At 43.8% G+C, this 13255-nt stretch overlaps 1 protein-coding gene across 5 annotated transcripts in view; it reads left to right on the plus strand.

The window, feature by feature from the left end:
- Window positions 1-12850, plus strand: part of ggctb (gamma-glutamylcyclotransferase b) — a 15393-nt gene extending 2543 nt beyond the window's left edge. The window contains exons 4-6 of one of the 5 annotated variants that reach the window (XR_013911979.1): window positions 7411-7551; window positions 12280-12449; window positions 12534-12850. Coding sequence is in view for 3 of the 5 variants with exons in the window: in XM_080307709.1 (XP_080163835.1) it covers window positions 7411-7551; window positions 12280-12399 (261 nt within the window). In the remaining 2 variants the exon portion in view is untranslated. Of the gene's footprint in view, window positions 1-7410; window positions 7552-11966; window positions 12203-12279; window positions 12485-12533 lie in introns of those variants that run through there. The other 4 variants (XR_013911980.1, XM_026161214.2, XM_080307709.1 and 1 more) reach the window with 4 other exon arrangements.
- Window positions 12851-13255: the final 405 nt, after the last annotated feature.

Here is a 13255-nt window from a genome sequence, read left to right on the forward strand (position 1 = left end):
TGGTTGAGACAGAGCAATACTAGAAGAGCATATGGAAGAAGGATGTAACTCATAACAGCAACTCAGGGGCTAGTCAATCTAAGAGCAGACCACAGCAAGCTCCCTGAACAGGGACCAGTAACCATCACAGTGGCAGACATCCAAGAAAGAGTCTCTAATATGAAGACTTGGACAGCACAAGACCCCAAAATGATTCACGCATACTAGAGCAGGGCGTTATGACCAAAAATATTTATCACGATACACATTTGAAAATTTGCAATAACGATATAACTGACGATATAATTGACACGAGACAAAATACTTTACAACTCCACAACTTTATTAGTGCAAAAAAAACCCCATCACTGTATTTTCACTTAAACAAGCAGCTGTTTTTTATGTGCATTAAAGTTATATAAACACGTAACAGTGCAAATTCAAATTCCTCACTGACAGTTCAACCAAAAGGCATTTCCAGTGGAAATTAGCCGACATATCCTCAGCATAACCATGTATAATATCCACAAAACTTAAAGAGGTTAAACACACACAATACGGTAATATTATGTTGAAGCACAGCACGTATCACTCCACGAGGCTCCGCCTACGACAGCCGTAATGCTCCGACAATCCATCAAGCGGTGCGGCTTCGTAGCTTAGCAAAGTCGTACTAAAACATTTGACAGATTTTCGAGCACCGTGCACATAAAATGGTTTCGAGGTCAGTAAACACAACCAGAGTTCATACATAAGGCACACGGGATTATAAGGGGCTCTGTTGATTTTCAGAAAAAGCAAAGGAGTGATTTTAAGTGCGCCGTATTTTCCAAACAACGCGGTAATAACGACGGCCCGCTAGCATGCGCTACCAAAAATAGTGCTTTGTTGTGTGTCTGACGGACGAAAGCTAAACCAGTTCCACACCAGTGAAGCTGCAGCATTTTTACAAACCAGTTCTGGTTCATCCGTTTCATTCAACAATCCGCTTTCGTCCTTCTCATTCTGCGTCGCCGCCATGCTTTTTCCGCCATGTGCATATGAAAACAAAGGCACTGCGCATGCACGTTTTACCCATATTCTATCGCAATATTTCATTTTCTTATCATTGCCCAACATTATACCGGTGTTACCGTGAACGGTATGATATGGCCCAGCCCACACATACTGGCTAAAGAAGCTTACTGCACTCCATGAGCGTCTGGCAGCAAAAATGAACCAGCTGCTGGCCAATGGGAGACACCCAGAATGGCTAACTGAAGGCCGGACAGTCCTGATCCCCAAGGACCCCCAGAAGGGACTGGTCCCATCCAATTGCTGGCCAATAACCTGTGCCAGCACCGCATGGAAGTTCCTGTCAAGCATCATAGCGGCTAAGATGAAGAAACGCATGACTCAATACATGAGTGGGGCACATTAGCAAAAATACCAGAGGAATGAAACACCAGCTACTGGTAGACAGAACAGTCAGCCGAGACTGCAAGACCAGACTGACCAACCTGTGCACTGCCTGGACTGATTACAAGAAGGCCTATGACTCAATGCCCCACAGCTGGATCCTGGAATACCCAGAACTATACAAGATCAACAGGAACCTAAGAGCCTTCATCAGGAACTCAATGGGGATGTGACAAACAACACTAGAGGCCAACTCCAAGCCCATAGCACAGGTCACCATCAAGTGCAGGATCTACCAAGGAGATGCTCTGTCCCCACTGCTGTTCTGCATAGGCCTGAACCCCCTCAGTGAGATCATCAACAAGACTGGCTACGGATACCGACTACGGAACGGAGCAGTTGTCAGCCACCTCCTGTACATGGATGACATCAAGCTGTATGCCAAGAGTGAACGAGACATCGATTCACTGATCCACACTACCAGGATATACAGCAATGACATTGGAATGTCGTTCGGACTGGAGAAATGTAGTTGATTGGTAACAAAGAGAGGGAAGGTAGTCCGAACTGGGGCGATTGCACTACCAGAAGGCAACATTGCAGACAACAAGGACAGCTACAGGTACCTGGCAATCCCACAGGCCTGACCGTCAGACCCTGCTGAGGGTCAGGCAAGTCTGGAGGAGTGAGATGAATTGGAAGAACAACATGCAGGCAATCAATACCTATATCCTGCTGGTGATCAGGTACCTTGCTGACAAAGGAGGTGATAGAAGCCACTGACATCAAGACAAGGAAGTTTCCTTGTCAGGCATGGATCATTCTACCCTAAATCCAGCACCCTGAGGCTGTACGCTAAGCAAAAGGAAGGAGGCCGAGGACTGGTGAGTGTCAGAACCACAGTCCAGGATGAGACAACGAACATCCATGAGTACATCAGGAAGATGGCCACAACTGTGTGTGCTTAGTGAATACATCAGGCAGCAGGAACCAGAGAAAGAGGAGCAAGAAGAGGAAGTATCATGGAAGGACGGGCCCCTGTACGGTATGTACCACCGGCAGATAGAGGAGGTGGCTGACAGAAATCCTACCAGTGGCTGGACAAAGCTGGACTGAAAGACAGCACAGAGGCACTAATCATGGCAGCACAGGAACAAGCTCTGAGTACAAGATCCATAGAGGCTGGGGTCTATCACACCAGGCAAGACCCCAGGTGGAGGCTGTGTAAAGATGCCCCAGAGACAATCCAGCACATAACAGCAGGGTGCAAGATGCTAGCAGGCAAGGCATACATGGAACGCCATAACCAAGTGGCCGGCATAGTGTACAGGAACATCTGTGCTGAGTACAACCTGGAAGTCCCGAGGTCAAAATGGGAGATGCCCCCTAGGGTGGTGGAGAATGACCGAGCTAAGATCCTGTGGGACTTCCAGATACAGACGGACAAAATGGTGGTGGCTAACCAACCGGACATAGTGGTGGTAGACAAACAGAAGAAGACGGCCGTAGTGATCGATGCAGCTATACCGAATGATAGCGATATCAGGAAATAAGACAAAGAAATTGAGAAATATTAAAGACCAAGAGAAGAAGAAGAAGAAGACATGGCAGGTGAAGGCAAAGTGGTCCCAGTGGTAACCAGAGAACTCAGTGCAGTAATTCCCAAGCTAGGCGAGTGACTAGGGGGCTAGCTGTTGTTCCCAGGAACAACAGTTATGATTTCTGTCCAGAACAACAAATTGGACAGGACCCGAGTGTGAAGGATAAAGACAGCCCAGAGGGGCAAGAGGGAATTATACGTCACGCTTTTTTATGAGAGGTTCTTCATCCTCCAAAATGATCATAAAGCTGAATCAGCAACAATGAAAAGTTTACTGTATATATAAGTCCTAGCTAAACATATTTAGTATCAGCTATCCACACACTTATTCTCACTTAAAAATATATATTTAAACAAAGCCAGCATTGTAAAACCCAACCACATACAGAATTTACAATGAATTACTTTCAGGTTATATGTTTACTTGTATCCATTTCTCTCTCTGTGGTTCATCTGGAAAAGGGATTCATTTGCTACTCCCACCCATCACCTGACTATGTGAAAGGCCAAAACAATTAGGACACACATTGCTTTGCTATGTTTTACAGATCTCACAGCTTGTGAGCTAAAATGCTAGACTGTTCCTCAGCACATACGAGCGCTCCAAACATGCCTAACAGCATGCCTTTGTTTTGATACCTTTGTCTTCTACAGTGTGTTACCTACATTGTTCCCCCTGTTCTGCTTGTTCTTGTATCTGTTGAACTGCAGGGCATTCTCAAATTTACTGTCATCTTTGAATTCTAACACACTGGTGGTAATACTAAAACAAGCCAAGTGAACAGAAACTCCTTCTGGAATATCCTTACCTGGATTACAGATTCAACTTAACTAAACACTGCAGATCATACCCTAATTCATTTATGAAACAGCTGGGAAAAATATGTTTAAAAAATACATTTAACAAAGCATTTTTTTGTTTCTTTGATAAAAAGCTTGACATATACTCAGTCATGTTGTTAGGTACACCTTGCCAGTACTTGTTTGGACCCCCTTTTCTGTTTATACAAGCGTTAACTCACTGTGATGTAGATTCAAAAATGTGCTGGAAACGTTCTTTCACATTAATCAGAGTGTTTATCGACTGCATGTCCATGATACAAATATCCCACTCTACTTAAGAAACCGAAACAACTGTGTTCAAAGAGGAAGCCAGAAACAGTGCATGCCTCTGCAACACTAGCAGCCTGAACTGATGATACGAGGCCTAATTGTGACCCTCCTGTTTTTTTCCAGTATTATTTTGTCCAGTTTTGGTGAGCAGTGTTGGGAAGGTTACTTTTAAATGTATTCCACTACAGATTACAGATTACAGGCCCCAAAATGTATTCTGTAATGTATTCTGTTACGTTACTCAATGAGAGTAAGGTATTCTGAATACTTCGGATTACTTAACATATTATCATGCTTTTTACAACTACATGAATGTACTATTGCTGTGTGATTTATTACTATTACTGAAGGTTACTCTCCATACCAACACCAACTAGATGTTTAAATCTTAATATAAATGAGTAACAGTAGGTGGACATTAGGTAAGGCTGCACTTTTTGCAGCGATCTCGTATAGAAACTATTCAGTGCGTATATAAAACAGGTCCGCGGCTCCGAACCGTAGTATGGGGACCTCTGGCTGATACGTCGGGTTCATGTCGGGCTCGTAGCTGAAAACTAGCTTTACTTTGTTCTCTGGGTCACTTTGCTAGCAGAGACAGAGAGAGGCGTTGAAAGGCTGCTCCAACGGAGCTTATTGTTTGAGAGGAAACACGAACACAGCGTACAGCCGAGTCTTAATAGCTTACTTACAGCTGGACTACACTGCCCATGAGGCTGCATTCTTTAGGGCTACGCCTGTAACACTCTGCCTATTGCCTTCATGTTAAATAATTTTTGAACAATAATTTTAAAAAATATTTCTTCACGCCATTATGCGGGTCGCAAGTAGGGGTGACATGGGCCGCGAGATTGGGACACAGACATTAGAGCCTCTTAATGCGTGTTTTGTTTGGGTTTCCAACAGCGTGGAATTATCAGAAAAGAGAGAGCATAGCCGAACATATGAAACAGGAAAATACCGCCGTGCAATCCGTTAATTTCAACTGTAACAGAATACAGTTACTCATATTTTGTATTTTAAATATGTAACGCCGGTACATGTACTCCGTTACTCCCCAACACTGTCGGTGAGCTTGTCCAAGTTGCAGCCTCAGTTGTATTTACCTGAACAGCAGCTGGTGTGATGTTTTGCCGCTGTAGCCCATCTGCTTAAGGTTCAACATTTTGTAGGTTCAAAGATGCTAATCTGAATACCTTGGGGAGAAACGTGATAGATTCTAAGGCCCCGAGACTGACAGGGACCCTAGAAAACATTAAAACAGTCAAATAGTGCATTTTGTTTCCTTTCCTTTTATTTTCGTTTTTTTTTTAATGTAAATTATTAACCTGTCATCTGGAAAAAAAAAACATGAAAACTGAGACAGCTGGAAATTAAACTCATAGCGAAGTCCACATGAAAGAAACTTCTTGACCTTCTTAATATGTATTAGCTTATCTTATTTCTATCAGAACACAACGTGTTTGTGTTATTTTAGCCAACATGTACATATGTATACTAAATCACTTATCTGTCGACCTGCTTACAGGCCAAACAGATCAAACCTCTGGCTCACGCTAAGCTGTCTCACTCCCATCTTCCTGACACTGAACCAGCCCACTGATATTTGAAGAAGTGTGTACTGCTCTGCTTATATTTTGCACTCTGCATGTAATTTTTGCAGGTGTTGAGAGCTTTCAGTAAGCTAAATTTATTTAAAGCCTATTTGAGTTTCACTAGGACTCAGAACAGACACGTATTTTAGTTGGCTGTAATTCATTTCCAATGGCTTATTTAAGTTATATTTGCCAATACTTAATATTATAAATAAAAGAATAAAGTAAAAAAAAATGTACGCAATTTTATAAATACTATTTTAAATTTACTTCCATCTAAAAAGTTCAGATGTATTTCATTTGTGTTTGGTGTAAAGTACCAATCAATGTTAGTAAAAATAGAACATATAATAGTGTTATGAAAAGAATATTAAAATGCAACGATGGCCTCCACACATCTCGTCAGTCTTTCACACAATCAAAAACATCTCTTTAGGTTAAATGTTGATTCATGCACAGTATTTTTAGGCGTAGCGTGGTTTGCAATATTAACGTGTTGGGCCCTAAAGTGACATTTTTTATTTCACAGGGCCACGGCTGTAATAAGTGGTTGTTTGAGTTACTGGTGCCTTCTGATCAGCTCAACCCAATTTGCCCATTCTCCTCTGACCTCTGGCATCAATAAAGCATTTTACACCTAGAACTACCACTCCCAGGATATCTTCTCTTTTTTGGTCCATTCTTGTGAACGGTGCAGATGGTTGTTAGTGGTGTGCGGATTGATATTGAAATATCGATTCTTCCAATAATTTATGTTCTAGAATCGATTCTCATATTAAAATATTGATATTTTAGTACTTTGGGGTAAATTTGTAGATTTTCATTAACAGGAACAGTGGAAAGAAACTATTTCATTCAGATCGTCTAAATTGGAAGGAACTACTTCTTCTTACACCTTTCATAGTCATATGGGAATGTGTCGCAGCCCCTTGGCGTGCGCACTCACAACAATGGCTGAGCGTAAACGGAGTCATGTGTGGACGTATTTTACCTCCACAAACAGCCAAGACATGGTTTGCGATACATGTGGCAAGACCACTAACCTCGTCAAACACCTCAGACTAAATGACATCACAGAATATGATGAGCTTATGTTGAGGTGACATGACAGGTGCTGCTAGGGCGAGACAGACGTCTCTGGCGGAGTCCTTTAGTGCTGCAGGCAACGTGTTCAGCTAGCACACAACTTCAGGTTTTTTATTTCTATACGATAATTCTGCATTATTAAGCAATAACAAGTAGTCTGATGTTGTCTAATCATTATGAAGCCCTGTTATTACAATTTCATAATACAATTATATACTGTATTATGAAATACAATGAAACATTTAGTTTTTGTACAGAATTTTACTTGGTATTGGATCGGAAAGGAAATCAGTGGTATCGCATATCACTAATGGTTGTGCTGACAAATTCCAGTAGATTAGCCATCTCTGGAAAACTCCAGCCCGTCCGAACAACCATGACATAGTCAAACTTCCTTAAATCGCCTTTCTTTCTCATTCAAATGCGTGGTTAGAACTTCATAAGATTGTGTTGACATTGAGATTGTGTCCGTGTGCCTGTGATTAGCTGATTAGATATTTGTGTTACAAACAGGTCAATGGGTATACCTAAAAGTTATAGGAAGCTCACTCTTGCTTTATTACACTGAAGACAGTTGACAACTGACATTTGTGGCTGCTGTCATGGTTATAACAAATATATTCTCATCAATGACTGCAGGTGATTGTAATGGGAGCAGAACAGAACGGCTTGCCAAAAGACTACCAGGAGAAACTTCGAGCAATCAAGACCAACATGTATGAGGGTCCCCTACCCATGATGGCTGAACTGGAGCGAGCCAGACGAAGAGCCAAAGAAAAGGTCAACCATCGTTCTAATGATGCCTGATTATCCAATGTAAACCAGGTCCACTTTTTACCTTAGCAAATACTTTATTGGTTATAACACTGTATTTAAGCATGTTGTGCCTTAGTTAGCTGCTTCACCTAATGGTTAACCTTAATTATAGGAGCATAGTTTATGATTCTACTATGCTCCATTGTCAGCCACAGGTACAATAGAATACTAATGACTTTGTCGTCTAATTTGGGTTTAATGAAAACTTACAATATTCCTTAAGAAACAATATTACATTTATTTATTTTATGTAAACAGTTTTACCTTAATGTGTTATGGTGAAGATATATTTCAGTACAAAAAGTCCAGAGACTAAGGAATAATTCTATAGTTGGAGAAGTGTTTAAGAAAATGGATGGATGACAGTCGGTCTTCAAAAGGATACATATGGAATTACACAGAAACATTCGTCTCATATTTCACATTCTTCATACTCAGTGAGATAGGTGTTGGTGTTGTGGGAAACATTGTGCCAGGTGCTGCCTGAGATTGTGTGTAGATATCCGACAGTGTTACCAGGAAAGCTGCCTTTCTGACATTATATTCAGATGTGTTATTATCAAATTATTTTTGAAGCATTTGACCACAATCTTTTCTACCAAATATATTCTATATATAAAAGAAAAGGAAAGAACTTTGAGTAAAGTGTATGTTTAGTACATATTTTATCTCTCGTGGTATTTATATATTTCTTACTATAGAATAAAGGATGAAGGAAAAATTATTTATAAAAAATGCATGAAAATAGTTTTTTTTAAATGAACTCTTTTATGAGTAAATTATAGTGCAAAACAGTTACACACACACACACACACACACACACAGAAACTAGAGCTGCAGAAAGGTGCAACAAAGAAGGTGCCTAAGAAGTACAGCAAGCTGCCCATACCTGAGATGCCGGAAACTGCCAAGCAAAGACTCAAAGCCTTGGCCAGCTGTTTGGAGAGGTACACCAGAGAGATCGAAGGCAGGAGAATGAACCAGCTGTTCTCCACAACCAGCCAAGGTGTACTCTCAGTAGCAGGGGAACAATATGAGAACAGCACCACCAAGGCTGGAGACAGTAATACTGGAAGAGAATATGGGAGAAGCATGCAACCCATAACAGCATTGCTCAGTCGCTAGTGGGTCTGAGGGCAGACCACAGCAAGCTCCCTGAACAGGGACCAGTAACCATCACAGTAGAAGACAATAAAGGGTCTCCAGTATGAAGAGTTGGACAGCACCAGGCCCCAACATGATTCATGCCTCATGGACTGCACTCCATGAGCATCTAGGAGCACAACTGAACCAGCTGCTAGTTGACGAGGGACACCTGGAATGGCTAACTGAAGGCCAGAGCGTCCTGATCCTCAAGGACCCCCAGAAGGGACCAGTCCCATCCAACTACTGGCCAATAACCTGCCTCAGTACCATGTGGAAGCTCCTTTCAGGCATCATAGCGGCTAAGATCAGGCACATGACTCAATACATGAGTGGGGCACAGAAAGGAATTAGCAAGAATACCAGTGGAGCAAAACACCAGCTACTGGTAGACAGAGCAGTCAGCCGAGACTGCAAGACCAGGCTGACCAACCTGTGCACTGCCTGGATTGATTACAAGAAGGCCTATGACTCAATGCCCCACACATGGATCCTAGAATACCCAGAACTATACAAGATCAATGGGACCCTGAGAGCCTTCATCAGGAACTCAATGGGGATGTGGCGTACAACACTAGAGGACAACTTCAAGCCCATAGCACAGGTCACCATCAAGTGTGGGATCTACCAAGGAGATGCTCTGTCCCCACTGCTGTTCTGCATAGGCCTGAACCCCCTCAGTGAGATAATTAACAAGAGTCCCTAGTCCAGGACTTCTTAGACCAGGAAACTCCTTACCATGCATGGAGGGTTTCACCCCAAGTCCAGCACCCTGAGGCTGTACGCTAAGCGGAAAGAAGAAGGCCAAGGACTAGTGAGCATCAGCACCACTGTCCAGGATGAGACAGGGAACATCCATGAATACATCAGGAAGATCACCCCAACCAAACGTGTGCTCAGTGAATACATCAGGCAGCAGAAACCCAAGAAAGAGGAGCAAGAGGAGGAAGTATCATGGAAGGAAAGGCTCCTGCACGGTATGTACCACCAGCAGATAGAGGAGGTGGCTGACAGAAATCCTACCAGTGGCTGGACAAAGCTGGACTGAAAGACAGCACACTAATCATGGCAGCACAGGAACAAGCACTGAGCATAAGATCCATAGAGGCTGGGATCTGTCACACCAGGCAGGACCTCAGGTGCAGGCTGTGTAAAGATGCCCCAGAGACAATCCAGCACATAACAGCAGGGTGCAAGATGCTAGCAGGCAAGGCATACATGGAACGCCATAACCAAGTGGCCGGCATAGTGTACAGGAACATCTGTGCCGAGTATAACCTGGAAGTCCCGAGGTCAAAATGGGAGACGCCCCAAAAAGAGGCAGATAATGACCGAGCTAAGATCCTGTGGGACTTCCAGATACAGACGGACAAAAAAGTGATGGCTAACCAACCGGACATAGTGGTGGTAGACAAACAGAATGTCAGGGTTGGACGGTTCCCCGACCGGTCGACCTGCCTGTGTTTGTGTGTTTTCCTCTCTCTTTCATTTTCCTCTCCAGCTCCGTGGCAATTGTTTACGGAGGTCGCATGGCAATGAGTGACGTCCGACCCGGGTGTGCTGCCGCTCTGGAGCCGCCACACCTGCAACTGATCCAGCCAACAGCTGCCTTTAATCATCCACCATCTTAGGCAGAGCTGGTGTGGCCGAACGACAGTCAGCGCTGGAGTATTGCACTAAGCCTGGTAGTATTCTCTGACCGTTTGCGTAGTTAAGTGTTGCCTGCCAGATGAGTGATTAACTGTTTGCTGTTCTGTGTGCAACTAGGAACAGGGATGGAGGAGAATCACAAGCATGGGAGTCTACCTGGAGGAGGAAGGAAAATTCACTGCCACGCACTGTTTGAGCACGGGAAGGGGGACACAACTGACTACGTTGCACATTGAACTGTTGTTAACCTTTTACCACTGTAAATAAACACACTGCCTTGCATTCAGAGCTCCATGCCTGGTTCCTCTCTTTCTCCAACCATGAAGAAGACAGCCGTAGTGATAGATGTAGCGGTTCTGAATGACAGCAACATCAGGAAGAAGGAACACCAGAAACCTGAGAAATACCAAGGGCTCAGAGAAGAGTTGGAGAACATGTGGAGGGTGAAGGTAACAGTGGTCCCGGTGGTAATCAAAGCACTATGTGCTCAGCAGATCCCAGGAACAACATTGGAGATCTCTGTCCAGAAGAGCGCAGACCTGGGAACTAAGATACTGCGCAGGACTCTCAAGCTCCCAGGCCTCTGGTAGAGGACCCCAGCTTGGAGGATAGAACGCCCGCAGGGGTGGGAGGGGAATTTTATATATTTTATATATTTTCCAAACATGGTTTTCACAGTTTCAGTTATTCCTTACAAATTATTAGTATTCCTATGTGGATGCAGCCTTAGCTCATGGGAGGAGTTCATTAAGGTCATGGAAGAAGCCTTTTGGTCAGCCTCGAGGCAATTCCAGCAAACCATCAGGCTCTCAGTGTGGGTTGCTGACTTCAACCAAGGATATAGTTGGTTGGTGTTAAGACTACTTTTCTCAGTCCCACTGACATGCCTTCTATTGAAGAAAAATAGTCTGGGGACGAGACAGACAACTTCCGGATCAATGGGTCCAAGGTGAGTAAGGTAGTTAAATAACTCCTTAGTGGTAGGGCCCCAGGTGATTTGCCTTGAGTTACTATAGGTATATCTTGGTTGACACACCTCTGAAACATCACTTGGAGATCCAGGGCAGTCCCTCTGTATTGGCAGACAGGGGTGGTGGTTACTTGTGTGATTCAATTACAGTGGGATCACACTACTCAGCCTCCCTAGGAAGAAAAGTCTATGCCAGGGTACTGGAGACAAGAGTTTGTCCATAATTCGAACCTCTGATTCAGTGATTGTCATCCTGGTCATAGACCGCTAAACCAGATCTTTATCCTAATGAGGAAATTCAAGTTTAAATGGGGGTTACAGTCTACATGTGTTTTATGGGATTTGACCGCATCCCTCGAGACATTGTATGGAAGGTGCTTTGGAAGTATGGGGCATCTAGCTCATTATCAAAGGCCATTTGGTCCTTGTGCAACTGCAGCAAGAGCTTGGTCTGTCTTGCTGACAATAGACTCATTCCCAGCAGGTATTGGGATTATGATTATGTTCATAATTTTTTAAACAAAATTTTCTAGGCAGTCTTAAGTAGCAAAAGGCCTCCCCTCTGGTTGTCTCAGGATCTCATCTCTATTTTTTGTGGTTCTGTTGGCTTCATCAGGTGGTGGCATCCAGCTTGTACATCAACAGTTTGCGGCCCAATGTGAAGCAATGGGAATACCAGTTAGCACTTTCAAGTGTGGGGCTTGAAAGTTCTTAGCAAGAATAGATTGGAGAGCCTTCTTGGGGTTAGGGACAGGTTGTTGCCCCAAATGGAGGAATTCAAGTATCTGGGGGTCAAAAGTGAAGAGAAAGGAGAGAGGGGGAGTGACAAATGGATTGGAGCCATGTCTGCAGTGATGCATATGCTTTACTGGTCTCTTGTGGTAAAGAGAGATCTGAATATAAATATGCTATGGTGTTGATTTTACTAGTTGATAATGACGTCTACTGCCTGGCCATCCTGGCCCAATCCCCAGAGCTGGGTTTGCCATTCCCCACCTGCCGTGGCCACCTGCAAGCCATCAAACAGCAAAGAGCTGTCCAGCACTTAAGATGTGCGTTGGCTTCCACACTCTGCTAGACCGTCCACTACCCCATGATGGTAACTTGGCTCTTGCACACTTAAATCTTAGAAATTTTCTTTCGTATAACCGGTCTCCTTGTGTTTTTCTTTACCTCTGACCAGAATCATTACCCACCACACCTGCAGCTGATTCTCGTGTTCTGGATTCATCTCTCCTCTCACCTGAAAAAGCTCATGGACTAGCTACTCCGACAGCGTTCACAGAAATTCACTCTGCCTGCCACTCACCTCTGGATCATGCAAATTGGCTGGATTGCCTCACTCTCACCCTGTCAGACACTCACACCATTTCCTCCCTCCCTCCGGACCCCAGTCTCTCATCTAACCACTGCAACATCTAAGACCCTCACCTCTGTCTCCTACCCCCCAAAGTTCTCCTTCTTTTTTCCTTGTGATTAAATAAACTTAAGTTCACTGTATCTCACTAGTCAATTGAGTTTGCTTTTGGGTTCAGCCCTCGTACCAGCCTAGTGGCCCCTGACAGATAAACATCCCTACCTTTGCCTGGCTAGTGACCTAAAGTATGCGATTGCAAATACAAGCGGTGAACATTTTGTTGTCTCCAGAATGTGGCTCAGTTCTCCTTTAGACATAGTTTGAGAAATTCAGTCATTTAGGAGGGAACTAGACTAAAGCCGCTACTCCTCCACATTAAACTGAACCAATTGAGGTGGTCTGGGCATCTGACTAGGATACCTCCTGGCCACCTCCTGAGCGAGGTGTTCTGGGCATACTGCAAAGCTATAGGGTATTGAAGTATGGCACTGTGAACCCCTTGAGCCTGCTGTACCGCCCCTCCCTTGAAGTTGAGCCATGGACCACAC

The sequence above is a fragment of the Astatotilapia calliptera genome, chromosome 11, assembly GCF_964374335.1.
Source record: "Astatotilapia calliptera chromosome 11, fAstCal68.1, whole genome shotgun sequence".
In the NCBI taxonomy this organism is placed as follows: domain Eukaryota; kingdom Metazoa; phylum Chordata; class Actinopteri; order Cichliformes; family Cichlidae; genus Astatotilapia; species Astatotilapia calliptera.